The 27,451-nt window shown below is 39.3% G+C and overlaps 1 protein-coding gene across 2 annotated transcripts in view; it reads right to left on the reverse strand.

The window, feature by feature from the left end:
* Positions 1 to 6,631: 6,631 nt before the first annotated feature.
* The window catches only part of LOC118231949 (attractin-like), a 199,663-nt gene continuing 178,843 nt past the window's right edge, over positions 6,632 to 27,451 (reverse strand). For both annotated transcript variants that reach the window (XM_035426369.1, XM_035426368.1), the window contains exons 27-29: positions 26,698 to 26,805; positions 17,589 to 17,703; positions 6,632 to 10,256 (exon numbers count right to left, since the gene is read on the reverse strand). In XM_035426369.1, the coding sequence (XP_035282260.1) occupies positions 10,132 to 10,256; positions 17,589 to 17,703; positions 26,698 to 26,805 (348 nt within the window). In that variant the 3' untranslated portion in view covers positions 6,632 to 10,131. The remainder of the gene's footprint in view (positions 10,257 to 17,588; positions 17,704 to 26,697; positions 26,806 to 27,451) is intronic.

Here is a 27,451-nt window from a genome sequence, read left to right on the forward strand (position 1 = left end):
TGAAATAGATAGAGCTGAGAGCTCAGAACTCAGTATACCTTTTAGACCTTTGCTTCTAAGAGAGCAGAAACCTGAGCTCAATTATATTCTACACCATGCCTTTATTAATTCACCTTGCAGATGGCCTTGTGTAGGTTGCCCTTCATTTATCATAAGGAACACTGTCGTTCACATACAGTTAACATTCCATAATGTAAGGTTGCTTCTGTACTTCCTATTGCCAGTCCTTACTCTATTGGACACGGAACCCAAGTCCCTCTCCGCGGTTGCAGTACATGAGGTCTCCATATTGTTACTTCAAAGCCACAACTATTGTGGATAAGTTCTAACGATTAATTGTTCCTCTTTCATTCTCTTGATCAGATAATGTAATTGATCAATCTACCAGTTCAGCAAGTGCAGTTCCAAGGTCACACAGACAGCTAATCAATATTTAAGACAATTAGAGACCTGTCAGCACAGTCTAATGACAAGTACTTACTGAAGCCACTTGAATGGAAACATTCGATACTCATTCACCAATCATACAATGTTTTGTATGAAAATAATACTTTAAACAGATCATGCTGTGAAGTACTTCACTGATTAAATTAACAAAAAATGTAAACGGTGAAATAGGATAAATAATTTAAGTAAAACACAAAATTCAAGCTCTGCAAACATCTCTCCTCCCACCAATCCAAGACCATTATCTGAACATGAATTCTGTAATGTTAGATATTTACAAAAGATTACAAAAGGGTGCAAATGCCATGCTACGGCTGAGTACTGATTTCAGTGGTGATTCATTCCTGTTTTCAGAAATAAAGGCTCACAGCAGTGCAGTTCCACTGTGTTTAACAGCTGTAGGGTCTAAAAAGGTGCATGGCAACACTGGAGAATACATGAAAGAATCTGGTGTTCTGCTTGAGAAATCCATTTACCCCAAGACCAAAATTCTTGATATCAATGCAGAGCATTTAATAGTCATGAAAATACCCAGGATAGTGCAGGAACACTGTACCATAGCATCAGGTTGCAATGTAAAACAAAGCATCCACAAACAGTACAGACGACCTCTTCTCAGTACTCAGCCTTTTCTGTAACCAACTGGCAATATTAAATTTATTATTTCCTATTTTCTATGATGTATATTCCAGATTTATTAGAATGGCAAGTATGGCATCTCGCCAAGTCATGGCTTAGTGGGGGGGGGGGGGGGGGGGGGGGGCATGCAGCCTATATATACAGCACTGCAGGTTTGGCACTATTCAGGGTTTCCTACAGAAATAACCAAAATAACCACAGACTCTCAGGCCTGAAGAACAGTAACTTCTGTACCTTCTGACCTCACGTGAACAGGCATAAACAACTTCACAGACCACAAGCTCTTGGTGCTGTATAGGTATAGGGCATGGCATACATGCCATCCCAATTAAAGTAAAAAATTCTGAACAACAGCTAGCTAGCCAGTGACATCAACTATACTTAAAAGTTAACTATAGTAAGCCAGCTATGGCCGCTACCTGTTTCCACACGCGACCATAACGTTGAGGTTAGCTATCTAGCTAGCCTGCTCACTTCAGGCGATAATAATGTAGGAAAAAAAACAGTATTTATAACAATGTATCATTTTCTTTGTCATCACCGATCATGAACTTCACAGAACTAAGCTATTGTAAGTTACCAAAACCACAACTAAAAGTTAGATATAGTCTACAGTTTAGCTAGTTTCTTATAACAAATTCACTGATCACAAAATCAGTTTTTTTTATTCTCAGTCAAGTGCCATAGCTAGCGTGCATTTTACACAATCCCAACAATCTAATATTAATTCACCAAACAAAACAATTCAGTAACCAACCAATCTAGCTATGATTAGTAGCCTAATGCTGCTAATTTGTCAGAAAAAACTAAACTAAAAGAAAACCATATGATTATTTTCATATCAAAAATGGCTTGCCGCTAAGATTCTTGCTTCTATCTGCATCAGGGTCTGTTTATCATACAGCTTAAGCTGGGGTCACACTACACGATTCTTAGCCAGATGATTTAGCCATCAGTGTAGATTTTTTACGATTTGGAATAAAATCGCTCATAGGAAGCTTGATTGGGTCATTTGGTCAGAATGGATAATCTTGTAATGTAAGTGGGTTAATGACGTGCCTCCTGACGTGCCAGCTGAGATGTCGGGGTGGCCCCGATAATTTTAAAAACGTTTGATTTCACCGGAATAATTTGGCTGGAATCTTAGTGTAAGGTAGTGTAAGATGGACAATGACATTTTTTAAAACAATGACTGGCAATGACCAATCAGATCTCAGCTCACAAAGAAAGCAAACACCTTTTTAAAAATAGTTTTACCATAGCATATACAAGACGTGTTGTACCAGAGCCTGTATGTGGTTCGTAGCTACTTATTTCTTAAATAATAAATATTCTGCTGTCAAAAAAAATCTTTTATGTTATGACAGCCCCTGACAGCATAGAGGTTACCATTTTTGAAGTTTTGTTAGTATGATTTTTTAGGTTATGAAAAGAAAAAAAAATTAAGTAGGCTAGTGTCAGCTAACAGGGTTGCTATGGGAAACGGGCTAAAAATAACTATTAGCCTGAACTCAAGCATTAAACACTAAGTGCACAAGGTGAAAGACAACGTGCATGTCTTAACAACAATTCTGTCCAAGGCCAGCAAATTCACTTTGCAAAGCACCCCAATAGTTTATCACCTCAGTACAGCCCAGTGTCTTTTTCATGGGCAGCCATTGATGCACTCTCTAAAAACTAGTGATCAAGCAGTTCTTAAGCCCTTTGCTGCTAAGTATGTTGAACTACATCATTCAGTTTCTTTGAGCACAGAAGAAATTTGTAACTTCATGTGAGAACTTTTCAATATACCTCAGCAGCAGGCTGTTCCAAAATTCCTCACACAAATATGTGCCAAGTACCCACAAATATCAGATGTGCTATCCTTCAATGTTACACATGAAAGATTATGTAAGGACTGAGGTCAGGCCACCTAATGTCATTGTCAGAGTTGGGCTACATTTCCTCTCTCCATGTTAATCCCAAAGCACACAACATGTCTATAGAAGAAAACTGGACAGAACTTGCTGGACACAAATGTTTTTTCCTGCCAATCTGAGTACTTAGTTGAACGTGACTGTTTTGGTCAAACACGAAGATTGTTCCATGTCCAACTAAGACTTTGGAAAGCAGAAAGGCGAGAAAATGTTACACAAAATACGAAGCAGCAAGATGTGAAATTTCCTGCAGCACACAGGAGCAAATTTTTTTTTTTAGGAAACACAAGTACTAGTTGTCCTCCATTATTTTCCACAAAGGACAGGACATTTATTCTGGACACTATATTTCTGTCTTTTCAGTCCCTAGAACAAAATAGTGGATGCGTGCCAATAACACAAAGACTACATCGGAGGGGCGGCCAAAAAATTCTAAGGATATGTACATGGCCTTTTATGAAAAGATGTAACATTTGGAGTAGAATTGAAACCTTACAGGTTGAGGTTAAAAAAAATAATACACAACCACATGGGACTGAAATTATTGGCATGCCCCCAAAAATGTATGCATTAGGAAGAAAATCAGCATAGAATATTGCATATACTGTAAATATAGAATGTGTATAATAATTTGGCTAAATTGTTTTAAAAGTGCAGAGTAATGTTTAATATTTTTATGAATAGCTGTTGCAAATGGAGTTCTGACATTATGTAATCTGTATTAATTTGTATAAATATATCTTTTACATGTATTGGATTTGCAAAGCAAGTTCTCACACATATCACAATATTGTAATGTCAAGTGGGTGGCACAGTTGCGCAATGGGTAGCACTGTCACTTCACAGCAATTCGTGGGGTCGAATCTCGGCTTGGGGCCTTTCTGTGTGGAGTTTGCATGTTCTCCCCATGTCTGTGTGGGTTTCCTCCAGGTACTCCGGTTTCCTCCCACAGTCCAAAGACATGCAGGTAGGCCAATTGGAGACCCTAAATTGCCCATAGGTATGAGTGTGTGAGGGTATGAGTGTGTGAGTGAATGGTGTGTGTGTGCCCTGCGATAGATTGGCGGCCTGTCCAGGGTGTATTCCTGCCTCTCACCCAATGCATGCTGAGATAGGCTCCAGCACCCCCTGCAACCCTGCTCAGGATTATTGATGTAATAATGACAAATCCATGTGAAATTTTTTAACATAAAACATTCAAATATTTGAATATCTGTGCCATTATTTACATTTTACCATACCTACACCTGACAAATAACACCCCATTAAAAATACTACCATAATCAATTTAAAAATATGTATGTTTGCATGTACTGTAAGTATGTGCAAGCCATTAAAGTATTGAAGGCCAAGTTACAACAATCTTAGATCACACAAAACAAGCTCTATTCCAGAGCAATGCTACCCAATGTTTCCTAAATTATTTCATGTAACCTTGGCCCTGTGTTTTTCCATCTTACCATTTGAAGAGAGTGTGGTCATTCTAATATCAATAATTTTAATGGCAGACCTATATTTAGCAAGTTTTAATTAATGACATAGACAATGTATGTGTGTCACTTGGCATCTTTGTATGTTCAAAATGTGTTTTTCTTAAAATATCAGTATACAATATCCTGGTATTTTTGACTAACTTAAATGCAAGTTACCAGTTGAAAAACGGAAATGGCTCAATCCGTATGAAGGTATTAACATTTTATTATTGACAGAAATGCTATAACATTCTTTATATACAGGTGCAGTTACATGGTATCTGTTAAAATCTTAAGATTCTGCAAGTTTTTCCAAATTTGGTACTTATTTTTAAAATAGTTCTTTTAACATACAAAAATGTTCTTTGCTCATACTTTAGACCCTTTTCTGTCAGATTCCTCAGTGACTTTTTTTGATAAGTCTCTCTCGAAATTAAATACTTTACATTACTTTATTCACAAAAACACAAGGCAAAGAACCATAAATTGTACATATTAACAAACTACTTATTCTGCATTTACTTTGGTTCATAACAGGGAGGAGAGATGGGAGTTCTAGAAGGGTCAATTCCATATTTGAGGCTTGGAGTCCCAGGTAGGATTCTGGATAATGCTTCTTTGCTTTTTGAGGATAGCCACTTCTCCCACAGCATCCTATATTTTCCTTTTGACTAAAGACACCCAGTTTCACCAGAAAAATAAATGTGCGTGTATAAAGCAGTCCAATCGCTTTGTGTATCATATAAGGTGCAGAAATACTTTCATGAAAGCATTTGAGTCAATTAAAAATAAGCTTTTCTAAAAAAAAAGTATTTAGTGTACTCGCCATCTCTGTCCTTGCCTACATCTCCTTATGAAGTGTTATGATTTGTGTGCAGTGAAATTATTCCACTTTTAATACGGATCCATTTCGCAATTGAGCTAGGCTCAGTATTAAACAGGAGGCACTTCATACCAATATTTGCTAATTATGCATACTACAGAACACACTGCAATGCAGAAGTTCAGGTTTTCTAGGCCCTCTTCATTAACTGTGGGGATTCTGAGGCAATTACTGGTAAAAAATGAATTCATGTTTACTTATTTCTGGACATTCATTTATTTATTGATGGCTATTGACCCAAAGGGCATTTCAAAAATACATTCAGTCAAGAGATAATCTTTCTTCAAGGGAACCCACCAATCGCAGCAGTACCATAAAGAACGTTAACTAATCTATCAGTAGCTGATGATGTGATGTGCAGAAATTTACTGTGTTAGTCTCTTCACTCAGAAATCAATACAAATTATTTTGAATAATCAGTACAGGGCCAGTATCAGTCTGACCTGGGGCTGATGAGAGAGTAAATAGCAGATATTAGCTTGACCGATCAAAGACACTTGGCTATAGCACTCAGATTTAAATTAGTGAAACTGATGCTTCAGGGAACATTTCTTGAAGGACCCCTTAGCTAAATGCTGATTGGTTCTGACCAGCAAACTGATGGGACATGACAGCTCTGGCCACTAAGGAGTTTCATGAAGGTCACTCATCACTGGCCACAATTGTTCATTGAACCCAACAGTGAGGTGTGTGTGTGTGTGTGTGTGTGTGTGTGTGCGCGCATGTGTGTGTAAGCCAATCAGGTGTTCTGTTTGGATTCTGCTGCTGCAGATCAACCTCTGCACTGTAGCTCATTCTTGAGGAACCAAGACCAGGTCAAAACCTAGTATATGGCTGGACCTCTCCGGCCGACCAATGGTGTAACTTCATAACTCGGCCGACCAACGGTGTAACTTCATCACTCACTCAGTCACTCAGTCACAGACATGTTTTGTGCATTTGTATGGCTGGCCCCGCTGTTGCGGTACAGCCAAAAAGGATAAGAAATAAAAAGAGAAGAAAAGAGAGAGCAGACTAACATGTAAGAAGGCAGGCCTAGGGTGGGTTTGCTCCGCTGCTTACACAACTATCAGCGAGACTGCCAGTGCCAGCGGACCACACAATTGATAGCCCTGTATTCAGAAAGTCTAGCAGCCTCATTGAAAATAACTACAAAGAAAAAACTAAATAAAATAATAAAATCAATTATTAGTTCCTTTGTGCTTCAAGCTCTCAGACATCTGTTCCCTGCCTGAAAACTGCCTTTGACATTTCCAGAGAAAATCTTTAGGAGGTGACATACAATGGTTTACCTTTATTCTCGGCTGTTGCTTATTTCAGCAGACATGACAAGGCATAAAACTCTCCCGGAATGGGTTGCGATTTAAGATATTTGAGCCCACCAGATAAAAAAGTGCTTTTGCGCAAACAGATAGAAAGGATAAGTGAATGCAGTTGCCCTGCAGAGCCAAACATGCACAGCCAAGCTTGTTGGGGACCTGCGGTAAAAAAAATATTTATCTTCAGGTCCCTGCTGTTAGGGAGGTACGGTGCTTCCAAAAAAGAACATCCAAACAACTCTGGCTTCACAGCACATAATGAAAACCTTCTTTATATGACAAAAAATATTTTACTAAAAGACTCTACCTTATTGTCCTAACCATTTGATTCCCAATCTTCTGGAATTCTGCATTGCAGGAAACATGTAAACAAACTGCATTAGGGCATTGCCAAGATTGCTTATATTTAGTGGACAAAAGCAGGGGGTGGGGAAATTTCCTCACTGTTCAAATTCTGAAACATAAAGCTTGGGTCAGAAGTTGTGGAAAAGTACATTTCCACCTTTTTTCTGGCTTACTAACACTACTGATTTCCTGCAGGAATGTTGGAGTCCTGAAAAGTCTTGAAAAACAGGTTGGAATCTGTCAATCAATCATGCAGAGGCTCCAATCCAATGATGCCTCTTTGTACAGAATTAGCCCTACTGGGTCCAAGTTAACTTCCCCAGCAAAAATATATTCTTGTCTCAAGTCTTCGCTCGCAAGACTATGGTTGGCATTTTGTGATTTTGAAGAGACATAAAACTTGCAAAAGGGCCAAAATAAAATCTATTATTTGTTTCCCTGGAACTCTTTTTGATGAATGTGAGGGGTCATGATCATGAATGGAGAGATTGCAGCTGGTGAATTAGCTACATTTGCTCATCTTTGATTCGCCTTATCTGAAATTTACCAGTTAATGCCTATGACACAAACCTTTGTTGACTCTCTCAGTACTGAAGTATACACATAACTTTTCATAATCCAAATACAAACTGGACACCAAGCTTTAGTGGCCTATTACAGAAACTATGAATTAAAGGGTCTATCACACATATTTGGACGTTCAATGACAACATAGTTGACAGCTTGATCATGAAAATCAATGGTTATAATCACCACAGGTACTGTCCTACCAAATCCTTTTCATTGATTAACTTAGCGTTGCCCACAGGCTGAGTGGATAAAGGCACACAAAAGTGGGACAGGGACGACTAGTCTTACATCCAAACTGTTTGGATTAGTATTTTGTTAAAATGTTAGCTGAACATTACACTAATAGTTGAATGTGTTTGTCTAGCATTTTTGCATCAACATTGATCTGTTTTTGTGTTAACATCCCAGGATAAAGTCACAGAAGTGCCGGCTAAGAATAGGATGGACCCAAGTTTGACCTATGACCTTTTAACCAAAGCATGTATGCACTTACCTTAGCTAATAAATTACAGCACAATAAAGGACAAAGAACCCACTGCTTAAGGGAAACTGAAAACCTACAGGTGCCTACATTTGAGTGTAATACAGCTGCATTCCAGTCACAATTTTCCAATAGAAGCTGAAAGTGTTCTTCCCCATACACTCCCACAAAGCTATGTGTGGCCTTCCTTGTCTTTCTTCTTGGCTCTGAATAGTCTGTTGGCCATACTCCCATATTTGTACTATCCAATCATGCATTGAATGTCCCTTTGAGGAAACCACATCCCTGGGTGAAATGGTTTTTGGCGGCTTACCTTGTATCTCAAAAAGAAAAATATTTTTGTCTACACTGAGCGCAATGTACATAAGCAGCAATTTGTAAGAAAATGTTCCCTGTTCACGCTTTATTGAATTTAACTAATGCACTGTATTTATAGGAGAGATCAGTTGGGTGGCAACAATGTCAAATTAAAATGAAAAAAAATCTTTTTGTACGCTTCATCAATTTCTTTTAAAATATGACAGTAATTATAATTTTTATTTCACTTGTCTAAATTTTTGTTCAGTGTAGTGAACCTTGGCAGAAAGTTTGTTGTTCCACATAATAAAAAAGTTTTTCCACACAAGTTCCTTTATCTCCTGCTTGTAGCCTGTTGAATGAGTTGTGTTGTAGCAAGGTTAATGTGGAAAAGAGTTGCATGTGGAACCATCCATTCTGAGACAACCCACACACCCAAGTGTGAAGAGGAAACTCATACTATAAATACTTGCAAGTAAACTGTGAATATCATTGGGATAGATTAGACTACAAATTCTCTAATTCTACTAACTTTCTTTAGCAGCTGCATCTTTTGATCTATTCTTCCTGTTCATTCAGCTTGTGTTACATTGGAAGAGTTTGCACCAAATACATTCAGACCACCATCGGGGAGGAACTTGACAGGAAATACTACACTTGATATATTATCCTGTGGTCAAGGAAATGTCAAACTTTTCACACTTTACAGTACTGTTTCTGCAATCGTTCACATGAAGGTGATCATGAATACTATAGCGTGTGAGTTGGCTATGAATATGGGGTCTCCAAAGCCATAGAATCACAATGATACCACTTTGAATAGCAATAATACAACTTTGCAGAAAAGTTCCAATTATCTTAACAATGATACAAAGTACTGCTATCATGATCAACTTCTGCATCACCTGTCTATCAGGTGTCAGGTGCAATCTCGACAACATTCAAAAGCAGTGATGAGTTTGGTTCAGATAATTCTTCACTATGGATACATGTTGATTCAATTGTTTTGAAACAAAATAGCCTTCCAGCTCCTGAATATCCATAGTGTGGCCATTACCAGAACTCTTGTACTTGAACTGAGATTCAACAATGGTATGTTAATCTGGTTAGGGAATTTTTTATATCTCCCTTGCTCTCTGCTAAAAACAGGCTGCAGATTGTAGCACCAGGACTGCAGCACTCATAATCACAAGCATGAAGCTCACTCAAGCTTAATTGCAAGGGTGTGCTTCATTGATGCAAATGGCCTCCATCTCTCCGATCAATCGCTAGGGTCTGACTAAGGTATCTGTTTCATAGGCCATGCCCACAGTTGTGCCCTTGTTTTAATAGGGGAAGGTTACAGGATGAAGTGGGTGGGTTCCCATATACAGGGAACACATTCCATCACAAATAATAAGCAAGTTTGCCATTTCTCATAAATGCTAAAAAGAACAACCAGTGCACAATACAGGCAAATGTCAGGACAGGAAGGTGTGCCAAGAGTGAGGAAGAGATGATGTTCCATTAACACTGAGTTCCCACTAAACATGGTCAGCCCATTTGCGTTATCCTCCTTTCTGCCTGATATCATTTGGTTCCTTGGATCTCAGTTGTCCATTGCAGTGAGTTCACTGTTTAAGCCCACCCCCAGAATATCCCAGCCATAGGTTCCCCCTAAAGAACAGACTCCTTGTCTCTTTCCCCAGCCCTTGGTCTGTGACATGGGTGGGGCCAAGGGGGTCAGGTTCAGGTCGGTGGGTGGGATTGGAGGCTGGGCGCATCAAATGCAGGTGGCTGGCTGCGCTGAAGGAGGCTGCTTGCGATTCCTGATGGCTCCAGACTTCTCCTTGTAGGCCAGACACATCTGCTGGGAGACATCAACCAATGCACTTGCCACGGCTAGTCCTGCAGGAGAGTGAACACACAAAATGGGTCAAGCCGACCAGTCTATAGGAGTGGGGAAGTGAGTAGTGTCAAACAATGAAAGACTATCCAAGACAACCAGGACTATCCCAGTTATCCAGGATAATTAATCTGCTCCTCCAAACAGTGAATCAGTTGTGACTGCAAATCAATATATGAAGCATGCAGACATGGAGAAGCAGTTTATATGTTGTTTGACCAAATATTAGAATGGGCAAGGTGTGTGACTATAGCCGCGTTTCCACCCAAAGTACCCGAAACTTTTAGTCCCATGAACTACTTTTCAAGGAACTAAAAGGTTCCTTCAGCCCATTGTTGTCTGCGTTTCCACCGCGGTCTAAAGACCCACGAAGATTAGGCAAATTAGTCCGCTGACGTATGAAAAAGTGACGTTGTCGTCGGTCCATCTGTCGTATAATTTCTTCTGTAACTCCATACTACCACAAAAGTACATTATTTTCCAGTAACGGGACAGCCCGTGTTTATTCCACTTATACAACGGGTTACCAACAATGACTATATATGGTTACTTTAGTATTTATTGATTTTTATTGATAGTTTTTTATTGATAGTATTTATTAACTTAATCACCTGAAATTGAAATATTCTTCCGTCGGCCATTTGGGCATATTTTTTTACCATTGTCAAGCAAAACTCTGGTTGGTAGTTTGACTTGGACCGTTGTTATGCAACAAACAGGATATAACAGGCCAATATACAGATTGTAACTGTTTTATATATCCTCTCAAACACATTCATTATGTTTTTATGCAAACATTCACTTTCATGTCTTGACATCCGAGGTGACACAATGCATTCACATTCCACAAATAACTGGTAACAACATTTATAGCAGAAAACATGCACACGTCGTAAACAATTTACTACTGAATTGATTAATTCGACTCTCATTGTCATTTCCATATATTCGCAAAATGACAACAATAAATAGAATGAGAACTCGGCCTTTCGTGAAAATATAAATTAATATTGCAGTGGTACAGGCACCGTTTGCTTTCATCTTTTAAAATTACTGCTAGTGGAGCAGCTAAATACTTGAAGTGTGCCCTCCAGATGTGAACCATGCACCATAAATTAGAGTCCATGTTTAGTCTTCCTGGTCTTTTTGTGGATTTGAAGAATTGCAGAGTAAAATTATGGCAGTTTGAAAAAGCAAAAGGGACGATTACTATATATAGAATTAACCTTTTATTTTACCCTGACAAAAAGTGTGGAAGGTGATTTTTTCCTGTTTGCTTTTACTATATCCCCGATGTAAATTACCCAGAACTACCGCATACCTCACATAACTGTGTCAAGCATTTTGAGTCACTTATAATGGGCTAACAAAGAAAATCCGGATGAAAATATTCAGCAACCGAATTATGCCATTTGAATGTTTTGGTACATAATATGCTGTCCCAGCATGAATGCTTAATATTTTATAAAACAGATTTAATGCTAAAACAAGAAAAGAAGAGCACACGTTATAATCCTCAATCTTAATTTCTCATCTGTAGATGTTGGCAGGCTATAACCAAAAGTAGGCTACTTTGCCGCATAACATAAAAGTTTGAATTCAAGTTGAAAATAATAAATCGGATTTCCGGCTGCAGATTTTTAAAAATGGCGGTTGAAATAAAATGCTGTGAGTACTCGACCAATCAGAAATGTTCGCGCTTGCGCACTTACTTTTAGAAAGTACTTTTAGAAAGTACTACCCCCCGAGCAGGGAATTTTTGGGGGTAAAATAAAGTCCCCGGAACTTAAAACTCAAAAGGTTCCTAGTACCTGGGGAAAGTTCATGTGGTGGAAATGCAGCTTATGGTTTGATTGTTGGTGCCAGACACGGAGGCACCAACGAGGCTGAATCGTATGCGAGCTACTACTAACTATATACACAAATCTATCTCGTTAGGATATACCCCTTGAAATGCATCATCACGTAAAGTTACCGAACATGTTTTAACGTTTTATATGTTAACATTACGGTCACATTTCTGTGCTTGATTATTACTCTCCCACTTCTCATCTCATTTAGACCCTGGTCCCTGCGGTGGAAACACACTGAGTTCCTCAAAAGGTTCCTAGTACCTGGGGAAAGTTCATGTGGTGGAAATGCAGCTTATGGTTTGATTGTTGGTGCCAGACACGGAGGCACCAACGAGGCTGAATCGTATGCGAGCTACTACTAACTATATACACAAATCTATCTCGTTAGGATATACCCCTTGAAATGCATCATCACGTAAAGTTACCGAACATGTTTTAACGTTTTATATGTTAACATTACGGTCACATTTCTGTGCTTGATTATTACTCTCCCACTTCTCATCTCATTTAGACCCTGGTCCCTGCGGTGGAAACACACTGAGTTCCTCAAAAGGTTCCTAGTTCCTGGGGAATGTTCATGTGGTGGAAATGCAGCTTATGGTTTGATTGTTGGTGCCAGACACGGAGGCACCAGCATCTCAGAGACAGCTACCCTCCTAGGCTTTTCATGCATTACAGTCTCTAGAGTTTACAGAAAATGGTCCCATCTTGCCTTTTGTCAATAGTACAGGCTGCTGGTGGTGGTGTAATGTTTTCTTGGTACACACTTAATACCAACTGAGCATCATTTGAATGCCAAAGGATGCCTAAGCATTGTTTCTGTCCATGGGTAACCCTCAAAGTCCAAAGTCTACCCTTTTTTAAATGGATAGTTCCAGCAGAATAATATGGCATGTCACAAAGCATGCATCATCTCAAGCATGACAGTGACTTCAGTTCACTCTGATGGCTCGCACAGTCTCCAGATCTCAATCCAATAGAGCACCTTTGGGATGAGACAGAACTGGAGGTTTGCAGAAGGTATTTGTGGTTGAAAAATCTTCAGGAACTGCGTGATATGAGTTGGTATAAATTATTTTTTGAGCATGATATTTTCAGTTAATTTACAACATAAAATGCTCTACCACTGGCGTATGTATGTTGTGTCATAATATCAGCAATAATCTGGGAACTAGGACGATTCCAGTAAGTTTGTTTTAAACTACTATCAGCAAATATTTATATGACCCCAATATTATCATACATCTCTCATTTTGTTTGGTTACTTTGACTTTCTGATATAATTTTCTTAAACATAAAAACATATAACTAGGCTTTCCTCCATAAAGTTTTACTGTTAACCAAGCTATTTTAATTCTGAACTATGACATAAACCTATCAATGTATATTTTCAAAGTTTATTTTGCCTTACCTTTGAAGCTATTTTTTCTCTTTCACTTCAGAAAGATATAGTTATCTACTGTGTTGCTATGCACAGAATAGTACACTCAAACATAAGTATACTGCTGCTTATGATGTTATAATATCTTATTAAGGATTGATAATAATTATTTAACAGAAAAAAGGCTTGCAGGGTAATGGACTCTTCGAGTTAAGCAATGATAAAAATGATTCAATTAAATTTGCCAGAAAGAACTACAAAGCCCCATAGCATAGTGTGCTCCTGGGAACATTAACAACGGTTAATGCTACTGCAGACCTGCCAACCTTGGGAAAATATTTTGAGTACCACAATAGTCAGTGTAATGCTTAGTTCACATGCTTTCGCACCACTTCGCTTTACACACGACAATCTGCAAGAGACACACACACACAAGCCTTTCTTCATAATTATAGTTTTGAATGTAGAAGTGATCAGGCAAAATTGTATAATTTGACCTGATTCTAAAATATCACTTGCACTGCACTGGGCTATATTATGATATACTTGCAAGTCAAAAGTTTGGGTACACCTGCTTAAAACCATTTTTTTTCATGATTAATATTTCATTATATGACGTGTGCTTATACAAACTGATAATCCTAAGTGAATTGCATTTAATGATTTAATAATAATGGAAATAATTAATTTTGTATATTGTAACATATGTTTTCATTTTCAAGTATTTACAGAAACTTATGTTGTAATGTAAAAAAAAAAAAAAAAACTTATGTTGCAATGTAAAACACTGTCATTTATGAATAAAAAATAAAAAAAATTAAAGTTTCTGTTCATGATTTCCATTTTTATTTAATAATTAAACAATTGAATCAGCTTATATAGGCACACATCATATAGGGCTAATGAAAAAAAGTATTAAATAGAAAAATGATCTAGGAATGTAGGCCTTTGTAACTAGAGGTTTAGCTAAATTATTACATGAAGCTTCTTGGTGGCTGATGTCAAAATCATAAATGCACAATGTGTATTGTGCGGACGTTTTGAGGGGCGGAGGTACAGCCATTGCTCCTGATATTTTGCTCCAACAGATTGTGCACGATTCAAATTTAGAACAGGGGGTCTCCGTGGCGTTTGAGTTACTGCAGCTAAATAATTCCATCAGTTATTCACACCGTAGCCGTCTCGTAACGAGGCTGAATCGTATGCGAGCTACTACTAACTATATACACAAATCTATCTCGTTAGGATATACCCCTTGAAATGCATCATCACGTAAAGTTACCGAACATGTTTTAACGTTTTATATGTTAACATTACGGTCACATTTCTGTGCTTGATTATTACTCTCCCACTTCTCATTTTACCTCAGCAATGCAGCGTTACGCCTCGGTGGATAATCAAGTACCGCTGTGAATCAGTGGATGTTATGTGGGTCGGGGAGGGGTTACAGAACCACAAGCACAAGGTCGCATCTGGTCCAATCCGAGGGATGTAGTTTAAATGCCGAATAAATGTACGGTATTGTTTTGTATTGATTGATTGTTTTCCGTAATTAAATTAGAATAATATATATATATATATATATATATATATATATATATATATATATATATCTTTTTTTTTTTTTGCGTAGTTTCAGTTGGCATTTCGTACATGCGTATTTTGACCAAGAATTGCGTGGTTCGTACACAAAATGCGTGCAGGTTGGCAGGTCTGCTACTGCTTGTGTTTGTATATGGTATTAGTGACATAAAGAAGCCATATCTAGAACATACTGGTTTTCAATTAGTCTGGTAGACATCCAGTATTTTCACAGAGCACATCACACTTCGGTGTATATAAACAGTGTATGTTTATCTTAATGGTCAGAATGGGATGCACCCTTAGCATTAACACCCCCTCCACTCCAAACACATTTCACTTCAGAACCCCCTACAATACTGTACTTGCTCCAACAGACATAGGCTAGTTTGCTTGAAGTGGCTCAGTTTGTGCAGGCACGCACCAGAAGTGCAAACTTCATCGGTGAGTTCAAGTATTGGTTACATCAACTCTGACTGGAAGTCTGGATATGCAGGACACATCTGTCCCACCAGAGTTAGGGTGGGTTAAATGAGGACACAATCGGTGACTCCAAATGACTGACTTTTAAAATAAACTTTAGTTTAAAATTAGAATGCACTGTACTTTGAATCACATTTTCGATAGCATGAAGACACAATAAAGGCAAGTCATTGACTTCATATCCATGACACAAGATGCAATGCTATCAACCCTGCCAACGCCTCAACATGTACGCAACTTTTCCACCATGCCTCAGACACCTGCAATGCAACAAACAACCCAAACCACCAGACTCATCAAGCTCAATTTATCACAGGCATAGGACCTATCAGCTCTGCCTCAGTTTTGGGACTGGTACCTTCAAACTCAGACCGCTTTTGCATTCACTTTCCACAGGTGATTAAGAGCTTTGATGCTCTTTCTTCAGATAATGTCAGGTACACTAAATAAGGCAGGTGATGTGTGAAGCCATAAACAATGACGACGGGATATTGGCTAGCTCGTATAACAGCATGGGTTCTTAAACTCAAGACTTGTTTCGGTACATCATGCTCTTTTGGAACCCTGCCTGTGTTGGTAGGTGAGGTGTTATCAGCAGATGCTAAATATTACAGGCTTAATCGCAGATGGTTTCAGTACAAACTACTCAACCATATCATGCCTACAACAAAAAAGGAAATTAAACTAAAAACCATGACTAGATAACATTAGAATGCAATTGGATCTTGACTTTCAATCCAATCAGCCTTATTTTTCTATTGCGGCGTAGTTAATTTCCATTTAATGCGCAATCCACAGTGTCTGTTTTCACACAATTGAAATGAAACAGCCTTTGGACATATATTAATAAACCAGCTTGGCTATAAAACATTAGGGCACAAAAGAACAAAATTTCAATGTGCTTTACATCAAAGAACACGCAGGAGAAATGCCTGTTTTTCTGCAGACACACTTTTGAAAGACACAATCTTGTGCGGTTGTGAAGGACCACACTGTAAAAGAATACGTGAAAGCTCTCTTTTTGTACACTGCATGAACCAAAATGCTCCAGCTTTCACCAGCTCCTTCAGACTGCAGTATGGCAGGCAGGATAGTCCGCAGACCACAAATTCTTCCTTAACATTTTCCTTCCGATGGCGGTCTGGCAGTCAGGGTGGCGCAATGCGGTGTGCCGTGTCAAACAGTCGGCAGATTACAAGGTCATTGCCCTGCCGGTGGCAGCTACCAGATAACGACAAGTCTGGTGGAACGAGGAGAAGAGCGCGTGATAAGCAGAGCTGCACAAGACGAACGCAGTGGGAAGCACGCGGAAAAGAGAGAAAGCCCCTGCTTCCATCAGTGGGGAAGCTGCTGCGGACTGCTGAGGGGGGGACTACAGAGAGAGGCAGAATGTAACAGGAGCGAAAGACAGATCAATTGGAGATGGAACAATAGAGATAGAAATAGAAGGAGAGTGATAAATAAAACAGAACAGAGGGATGGCCTGAGGAGAAAACAAGAGTGGAAATAAACACACGAGAAACTGAAAACAGACAGACAGACAGACTGACATACACACACACACACACACACACACACACAGAAAAACCCAGCATGCACAGATATAAATGTAATTTATAAGCACCAAAATGAATAGATATTAATTACTGCTCCTTTTTTGGTATAGTCATTTATTTGTATGTACCTCTGAAAATTGTTAAACATTTACATTACATTAAGGAATTTCAAATCCAGGGCGAAATTACATACATAAGGCACTGAGTTAGTTATATATGTCTTCCTTTAATTCCTTAATTAGTTGATAATGTATTGTGCTTTTCTTATGCATGTGAATGCCTGAAGGCGTACTGAATTATAATAAGTGAAAATTGACATCACAAATGGACATATGTCTATTAGAACTGTGTAGTAGACAATCATAATAATTACAGTTATTAAACCAGAGAGGAGAATCAGAAGAAGAAAAGTAAATAATGAGGGAGCCGTGGTAGAGGGAAATGCAACACAAAGCAAAAGATCCAATCAGCCGGACTCACCAGACTGTCCAGGCGGCGGGATGCCTCCCGATCCCCGGGGCAGTCGGACGAAGATGGACAGCACGGCTGCCTTGTGCCCAAAGCAAGGCTCCAACGCAATTGGCTTGGGCACAGCCTGAGAGAATGTAGCAGAGGTCAAAGGTCAGCAAGTATCTGTGAGTGTACACAGGAGATCAGCAGGTGTACACAGACTGTAAAGTCAGCTGTGGATGTGCTTTTCTTCTGAGACTCAGAGGAGAGAACCACTCAAGTTACTTAGCATTTCAGTGATGCTGGCCTGAATCTGTATCGCTCTGACAATCTGAAAAATAGATGGGCTGACTGCTATAAACCTGTGACTTGAACTGCATAGGAAGCACTAATAAGCCAGTAAGAGCTAATTATCCAAACTGAAAATGGGTCACTTTCACATCACTTCCTGACAAACAGCATTATCAAAGATTGAACCTGTAATACTATAAATGTTTTACAGTATCTGGAGAATTTAGCATTTAGTGACTGTGTTGGGGTGACACTCAGAGCAGACATATTTAAATTTTCCGTAGCTGATTCCGTTGCCTGTTGTGTTGAGAACTCGAACTATAGGGAAGACAAGAAAACTCTGCAAGTAATTCCCGCACCTGATGATCACTGGGAAAAACCAATTGGAGCAAAATTTGGTTTTCGAACGAGGTTGTCACACCAAAACTAAACCATACCTGTTTGCTCTTCAAAATCCTAAGACCCAAGGACCTATGACAACACATTACAAAAATATATTGAATTTTGCAAACAATACAGTTTGCCTAGAGGATTCTTGGGGACCCTCTTATAACCCACATAAAATTCACAATCATGCTGAACACATCAATGTCTCCTTTGTTAGAAATCTCCACTCTCAGAAGAATCATCATGGGAGTAGCACAGAGCCTCTTATTCACCACGTTTCTTCCAAACTCACCTGGACACTTTGTAGAATTTGCAGACGTAGACAAAAAACTTCCCTCTTGGTAATTAAACCTGAATCGGGGCCAACTAAATTACCACTTGATCTGCCTTCTGCCTCTGACACCGGCAACAGGCAGAATCCAAATGTCTCTGCCACTTAATTCCTAAAGTGTCGGATGTAATCTGAAAGTCATTTACCAAATGGGGCTACAGAACTCTTAATGCGAAGCAGCAGCACACGCGGCACACTTCCCTAAGTTGTTCTCCCTCACCTGGTCCTGGTGGGACGTTACCACTGCTTAACATTGACTAGAATGTGCCCATCATTCTGTCTCCCCTGCAATATGGCCATTTTCCACACAAGTTAGAGCAGTCCCGATTGAAGTGACACGAGTGCATATCTGATCAAAGCAGAGGGGAGTCTAATTTCAGAACAAGGGAGGAAGGAAGAATGAGCAATGACTGGTCTGAAAGACAATCCTTTGTGTTCTCCATGGTCAACTGTATCTGTGGCTGCTACAGAGAATATATTTATGGTTGCTGCAGTGCAAACTGTAAAACCAGGAATTCATTGTTCCTCAACAGATGCAGCTATGCAAATTGTATCTTTTTGTTACAGAGATATATGACAGCAATTCTATCTATTGTACATCACGGAGTGCACATTATATCTATTAGGTCAGTACAGCGCACGTTCTGAGGTACAGTGGTTTTTGCTGTTCACAATGTACCGTAGTTTCTGGAGAAAAAACTGCATCACTACTGTTCCAATAAAGTTAACTGTATCACTGCAGTTGCTGCACAGTGCACTGTAAAGGTACACTACATGAATAATCCATATTTGTTGGAAACATACACTAACTAGCAAGGATGAAGGACAGTGAGTATCAAGGGCATTCTGGTTCCTGTCCGTGTGTAATATGAACAAGTGGGTTATGCATTCTCAGGGCTTGAATTACGCATTCTGAATATTGAGATTTCAAGCTCCAGCCCTGTTAATGATGATATTCACATGATGAAGGTTCAGACAGCAAGTAACAATACCAATGAATTGGGATACAACTGACAGCAATCCCCTGCTCAGATTGCTTAGTATCATCGACATTGGCAGTGAATAAGAAAATACATAATTGAAAGATATCTTATATATCCATCCTAACTGTAACTAATGCTGTTGAGGGTGTGACAGTAATATTTGGTGCCACCGACCATATAAATATAAGTAGTGTATACCACAAAGAGTATAGTACAGTATACATACATCTTTTTGCTTTCTATAGCGCTTTTACAGAGAACTGTCACAGACATTTTACAGAGTAGCAAAAAGTCTTTGTGACAGTTCTCTGTAAAAGCGCTATAGAAATAAAATTGAATTGAACTGAATATATAAATATATAAACATCCACATACAATCTGATAATTTACCAGTACCAGCCGTATTTTTGTTTTATGGTCCAAATAATGAGTTTTACAGCTGTATGCTCTTTTCTATTTTGACTTTTGATCGTCAATGATGCCCTCGAGTCTAATTAAACTTTGGTCTTACTGCCTTGTGATTTGGCCTTGGTGCCCCAAATTCTGGCCTTTGTGGCCTTGCTCTAAAAATAACTAAATTTGAAGTCTGCATTCTGCATCGAAACTGTACCAAAAAATGAAATATCTTACATATTTGGACACAACCATGATGAAGAAAGCACATTCAATGTGGTTTCAGTGTTACAAACACTGGGTGCTTTAGTCATGACAACCAACTATTATTACTTCACTAAAAATAAATTATAATAATAATAATAAAATTATTTCAATTATTGAGCAATTTGTTCCAAAATATTGCCACAACCATTTTATATGCTAGCAGATGCCCCAATCCAAAATTCCTCAATATTTACAATACTCTTGAACACATAAATCATATATGTAAATAACAACAGGCATGTTAAACTGTTTATACATCAGTATTCATTAAGAGTCTGACTTGGCTGCTCTGCTACCAGGGTCCTGCCTGAAGTATAACACAACACAACACAACACAACACTGCAAGACAGTTTACACAGTCTAACTGAGCAGCACAATGCTGATATTCCACCGATGCCATGACCCAATTTGCTCTGAGTTAACTTTACATTCCAGTGCAGCATGACAATCAGTTTCCACCTCTGGCCCTTGTTATTCGTGTTAGCTGCATTTCCGAGCAACACTGTGGTTGTGTTCCACCTCTGGCATTTTGGAACTGTTTAAAAACCAAAGGCTGCATCTTAATGTATTATGAAATGCAGACAGCAGATCAGGGAGGCCATTAAGATTTCTCTGTCCATTTTTAAATCCTTTCAGTTCTGATTGTTCCTAAATTCATCACAACACCAACAGACACAACTGTGGGAAACAATACGGACAAAACTATTTGACAGGACTGATTTATAACTTCAGCATTTAATATGAATTTAATTCCGAAGGACAAAATATCAATGATGACAGCACAATGTTCTTCCAACAAGAGAAAGAACATCTCTACTTAAATGCAATTATTTACGCCCTGCTTTAAGCAAGCAGGCCTATACTTAATTTAGTTTGTTGTGATATATCATGGAAAACTAAATTGCAGTGTTGTTGAGTTTACTCTAAAACCCTGTCTGGGAGCATGAGGCATAACATTCAAAGTAATAGTTTGTCCCAAAATGAAATGTAAACACTCGCCTTCTTACCCTGAGAATATTATTTTCACTTCAAAATATCAGCAGGTTGCAGAATACAAAATGTTATGCGCTGGGCCTCAATCCAATGAATGCAAGTCATTGGAGAGAGAGAAACACATCTCAGATTCTATTTCAATTTGTCCATGAAATATGAAAAATGCATTGACTAAAATTAATAACAAGGATTTGTTATATTGGTGCATGTTGATTGATAATGTTAAACTTTTGTGTTGGCCAAAGTTACACAAGTACTGTGACCACTGCTTGGAAACCTGAATTTATTTAAAATGGCATTATCATGAGCAGAATCTTGTGAGCATGAAATACAGGCAACATTTTTATTTTATTAAAAAAAGAGGTCTCATTTTTGTTTATTTTTTTTTGGGGGGGGGGGGGGTAACACATTAAGGCTGAATCAGGTGTGAGAGTAAGTGGATTATTTATAATGATGGTCCTTTAATTAGGGTGTCGACAGGGCAGTGGACTGGGCTGAAGGCGGCATCTCTGACATTGCCCATGTCCGCTGCAGTCAGTCGAGGTCGCACAGAGTCAATTAGAGGGCCTCTACTCAGGGAGTGTACCTCGTCTCTCTGCTCCAGGCAGGGTACTCTGCAGACAATGCGGTGGAAGCCTCTATTGCCTGTGGAATCCAGAGCAGAGATTAACTGCACATGGGCTTTAACACCAGTTCTCTATTTGTTAGCCCCTGTTACTCTTGATGATGCCATTTCTAAGCCAGGTGGGGAGGTGGGGGGGGGGGGGGCAGTGTTGTTGGAGCTTGGAGCTCAGGAGAGCAGGACAAAGATGACGCCTGTTATCCTGCTGGAAGAAAAGCAGAAATTCCAGAGTTTTGGTGTTGAGTCTGACCCACTCTCTCCTGTGAAATACAGAGGCCCTGCAGTTTGCAAACTCCTGAGAGCTATTTATCTCTGTGCAGAAACGCCTACTTCATCCGTTCGACAAATGGAGGCTAAACAAAAATTCCATGAATCTGAATTTTTCACACTGTTACAAAAAGCCTGCTGCATGCTAAGGGGCCGATTGTTTTGCTTGAAGCACTGTGTTTCTTTCAGATATAGACTACTGACGTTTTTGGAGGAGACGGCTTTGCATCTGCTGCCACCACATGTGTTACAATTATCAAGACTTGCCAGACGTTGGATATTTCCTGCAATTAACTCTCATTAATTACACTGCACAATCTTGACAAGAGCACCTCAGTCAAGCTTTAACAAATGTCAGAAGACTGATAAAAAGTGTGAGTCTGAGGTGTTATTCCCTTTTTTCTCTCTTGTGAGGTTCAAAGCGCATACGATGTCTGGAGCTGAAAGGTGTTGTTGGCCGTTGGCACAATAAACAGCCCTCAATCTCACTTTTTTACCACCTCTCCCCAAAATCACCAACTTCCCTCTAGTCGATCAGCCGAAAGGGTGGTTCTAACAATCCATCTTTTTCCTGTTAATGTCATAACTACTAACATGATTAGTAAAAAGGCAAAAGGCAAGAAACACATTTAAAAAAAGAATTATTGGTGGCTAACGAGGGGCTGAACATTTCCAACCCTAGTTTGGAATGCCCATTTAGCCATTTGCAGCCACGTTGCTGCTTGATCCCTGCTGTTGGGTCGGGGCAGCATAGACATGCACAGTTTTGCAACAAACAACGTGGTGTCAGCTTCTTATCACACCACAGCCCACAGCCAGGCTTGCAGAGTTGAGTAGAAGGAAGACCTTTCCTGCAGCTTTGCCATGCAGTACTCGGGCACCCAATCAACTAGGGCGGTCACGAAAGAGTGATGGAACACATACACCTGACTGACTGAACCTTCCTGTGCCCTGCGTGATGCAATTGCCAATTGTGCTTTGCCCTACGAAGGTACCAGTCACAGTCAGCACTGGCACAGTCCAAATCCCATCACAGTGGGAAATCAAGAGTCTGGGATTCATCCACGCACCACAGTGTGGTACCTTAACCTAATGAGCCACCCAGAAATGACAAGAAACACAACTATTTCCTTCCAGAGTGCAGCATATACTGTTACAAAAAATAAAAATAAATAAAAATCTGTCAAAGTCAATTTAATATATTCTATGCATAGAATGTTCAAAATATTATATTGTACACCTCTAAACTATAGGCATAAAATTACGTTTAGGGCAAGTGTCGAGGAATATATTGGGTGATACCATTTATGTTATGATGCATATTAAAATGCATTTAGATTTTATGTTGTACTAAAAATACAGGAAATGTTGTACTGTACTGTGAATACGGGGAAACAGTAGCACTATAAACATAGGACATGCAGAGATCCCTTGTGTTATAACCCGTTCCACTTCAGGTACATTTTGAACATTTTGGCTACTCTGTGTTTGATGCCAGCCATGATCTACCAGAAGAGTGGTAGAAAAACAGTGCAACAAGCGATGGAGTGACAGATCCTCCAGATAAAACATAATGAAAATGCATGCGTGCATGTGTGGGTATGATAGAGTACGTATGTGTTGTTGGGCAGGCGAAAAGACTCAGAACATATCCTGATATAATCTTGCTGCTCACACTATACCAAGCAGCAATGGTGTTGCGTGGGGTCGGTGCGGGGGGGGTGGTAGTCGGGTAGAGTAGAATGGGAAATCTAAATTGGATCTCTGGTCCTGGATAGTTCTGGAATCATGAGGTGAAGGCTGGAATTAGATGGAAACATTCTGAAGAAGCGAGGGGGGTGAGGGGTAGGTGGAGGGGTGCTAGTAATCAGCGATTCAGCATCAGAAGGCCAATTCATTTACTTCATTTCAACACACAATACAGAAAGAACAGAGATAAGATAAAGAGTTCAGCTGGAACAAAAAAGCATACCATGTGAGTTTGCGTGCATTTCTGTATGACACCAGGAGAACGAGGATGAGAGAGATGAAGGGAAGAGAACGGGATGAGGAGAGAGATTATGGTTTAGGAATGAAGTGAGAAGCCCAGAGAAAAAGAAAGGGGGAAGTAAAAATGATGAGAGATGGAGAGAAGATGGAGGGAGTGAGAGGGGGAAAAGATAAATGGAGAGCCAAAGGGAAGAAGAAAGAGGGAGTGTGAAAGATCAAGAATGGAGGAAGTGAATGAATATGTACAAGGCTCCACAGTGGTACTGTTAACCTCTATGTTTAGCCGAAGCAGGATTATCATTTCCTTTGCTTAGAATCATTTTAGAATTAGAATTTTCCTCATATTATGCTAATTATTGTTTTTAATTAGCCTATTCACATATTCATTATCATAGCCAAATATTTATATATATCCTTTATTTCCAAACAATTCCAAACAAAGTGTCTACGTCGACAGACGTATAGAATTCTGATTGGTTGTGAACTCTATTGTTCTGAATAAACCTGACCAAACCTCACTACAATATTTATAATTCACAAAGCACCTGTAGTGGGTGGAAAGTGCATACAAATGCACTACCAGGGATATGAAAGTCATTCTACAGAGATAATGTTAGTTCAGTAGAAGTCATTCATTCAAAATGGGCAAATTCTATGAATTAAAATTTTGGGTTTTTTTCATCCCTGATCCCAAGCACTGCAATGTCTTACCAACACACCACCAAATGTCCCACTTCGTAGAGCTCTAGCTAATTGTAAATTTTAAAGTGATATTTTCACTTTGGTATAACATAAATACATTTATTTAGCCCACCCCTAATAATTGCATCTACATGGGTATTAGATCCCATTCCCTCCCATTCATTTTTGAGGCCTTGCCAACATTAATAGCACTAATGTATACCTCTCAAAAATGAATTGGAGTGAATTGGAGATAATACCCATGTATTTTAGATGCAATTATAAGGGGTGGCCTAATGAAATTTTATGATGTTATACCAAAGTGGGCTTGTACTTTCTGAATATGTTTTTTTACATTGATATGTTTGTTCATATTGATAATTTCTGTTTACTTCTATTTACAGTTTTTATTTTATCATTTTTATAAATATTTTTCCCTCAATTTGTAATTATATTTTCAAACAGCTATTGCTTGAAAGTTCTAGAGAAAGAAGCCACCTTGCACAATCGAAAGGCTGGGTTAACTTCATGTGTGTGTCTGAGTGTGTGTGGTAGCCAGGGGTGGGGTGGCATTTCAAATTTTGCCAAGGACACCAAATAGTCTAGGACCACCACTGCCTAAATACGTATTAAATTACTAGTTAATTATTATTTAACATTTGTTCATAGGAGAAAAATCAATTAAACACATTTCCTTTTCCAAAGCATTTTCAAAACATTTTTTTTGATTTGAAGCCTCAAAATCTTACTTCAAAATAAATGGATGCTATGGCACTGTAGAGTGTTTGATGCTATTTCACTTTCCACTGTGTACAGGATGCCATATTCCAGGGCGCTCTCGCTATGGCTACACATGGCCATCCTTCACCTGCACCACCAGTCCCTGATGAACCAAACGTGGCAGAATTATAGACAAGTTTACCATTCTTAATCCTCCGCCTGCTGGTGCTCAGATGCACTGCCTCATTGTGGCGGTTGGTATGTGGAGGCTCTGTGTTGAGGGCGGAGATGACCAGCCTATAATAGGCTACTGAACCCTACTGAGTACATCAGCTTTTGTTCAAGTAATGTTGAGCAATGTAAAAAATATAATAAAATTCATACAGTAATATATGAGTATATTAATAATAACAGTAATACTACAATACATAGTGACAGTAATCTCTTCTGTGTGAGAGTTTTCCAGGTACCAACACTTTCAAAAAATTCAGTAGAATACATTTATGGTTACTTTTAAATCTGAAGAGAAAACAGCCAGAGGGTTTAAGTACAAAAAAACAACAAAAGTCACACTTCTCTCCCTCTGTTTGACGTTACGGGTTCAAGCACCCCGCCCCCTCTACCCACAAGGCTCTGCACTTTACAACATTGTCTCTTCCTTTTTTGGCATCACACACAGTCAGTCTCTCTCAGATTTGAAAGGGTTTTGTGGCTGCAGACCAGTTTCTAGACTGTGGTACTACCAGACACATTGTACAATAAAAATGAAAAACACTGCAGTCATTTGTTCTCGTTGAACTGAAAGCATTTTCAATGAAAAAAAAGAAAAGAAAAGAAACCTCTGGGCATATCCGAAGACAAATGTTTATAAATTCAGAGTCAGAAAATACATCATTAAAAGATGTTGCATTAAAAAATCAATTGTATTCCACCTTTCGTAAGGTAAAAATATGGGTGTAAACTAAATGCACTATGCATTTCCTCTAGCATCCAATCGGATACTGGCTACTAGATTACACCAAAAAATAAATAAATAAAAATAATATGAAAGCAGAATCAATATTTTAGCTGGAAATTGTGGAAGTGCATCTTATTATTTAGTCTACCTGGCCTTAAAATGGGTTTAGTGAGCATGTCACCTAAATTTTTAGACGGCACAAATGTGTCCGTCCCTCAAGCTCAAAAACCACCTTCCAAGGGTGTAAGCAGCTCACCTTGACACTTCCTCCAATCAGGTCAGGTGGCTCCTCGTCTGTCTCCAAGGCAACATTGACAGTGGCGAATGGGCGACTTGCCATCTGCTGCATTTCACGCAAGAGTTGCTGGGAGGAAGAGGAGGGGAGAGAAAGAGACGGTAGACAGTAGAACAACAGGAAGCAAGGTAATGAGGATGGCTAGCAGTGAAAGAGGCTGGCCCTGCTACAATCGAACAGCAGGCAACTACTCAAAGAATTCACGTCCTCAACAGATTAACACCAAGCTTATTACATGTGCTTATGTTTGTGTATCTGGAGCATGGAAGGACAAAACAGGCTCAGACCCCCTGTAGTATGGCAGCTCTCCAATTCCAAACTTTTTTTCTCCACACACAATTCCCCCCCCCCACTCTCAGTTTCATCTCATATGTGACTCTGGTGATGTCTGCTTCCTTTAGCCCCTCCCCACAAAGCCCTGCCCCTTGGCTTAAGCCAACCCGCTGTCACAGACAGCCAAGCAGTGATCTCTACATCACATTTTTTATTCATTCACCAGCCACTGCAGCAGACAGCTGTAATCCCAACGTCTCAGACAGCATCAGCCTAGCAATCCTATGCCAAGCGTTCCCCAGTGACCGACAGTTTACCAGCTTGTCCCGCACATCCCCGACACACACTCGCTCTGTTGGGCTGTCACGGTTCCGCTGCCCCATATATATTGCAATGTCGCATCTCAAATCCAAGCTCAGAGAGGAGATGGAGGGTAACAGAA

Source organism: Anguilla anguilla, chromosome 7, assembly GCF_013347855.1.
Source record: "Anguilla anguilla isolate fAngAng1 chromosome 7, fAngAng1.pri, whole genome shotgun sequence".
NCBI lineage: Eukaryota > Metazoa > Chordata > Actinopteri > Anguilliformes > Anguillidae > Anguilla > Anguilla anguilla.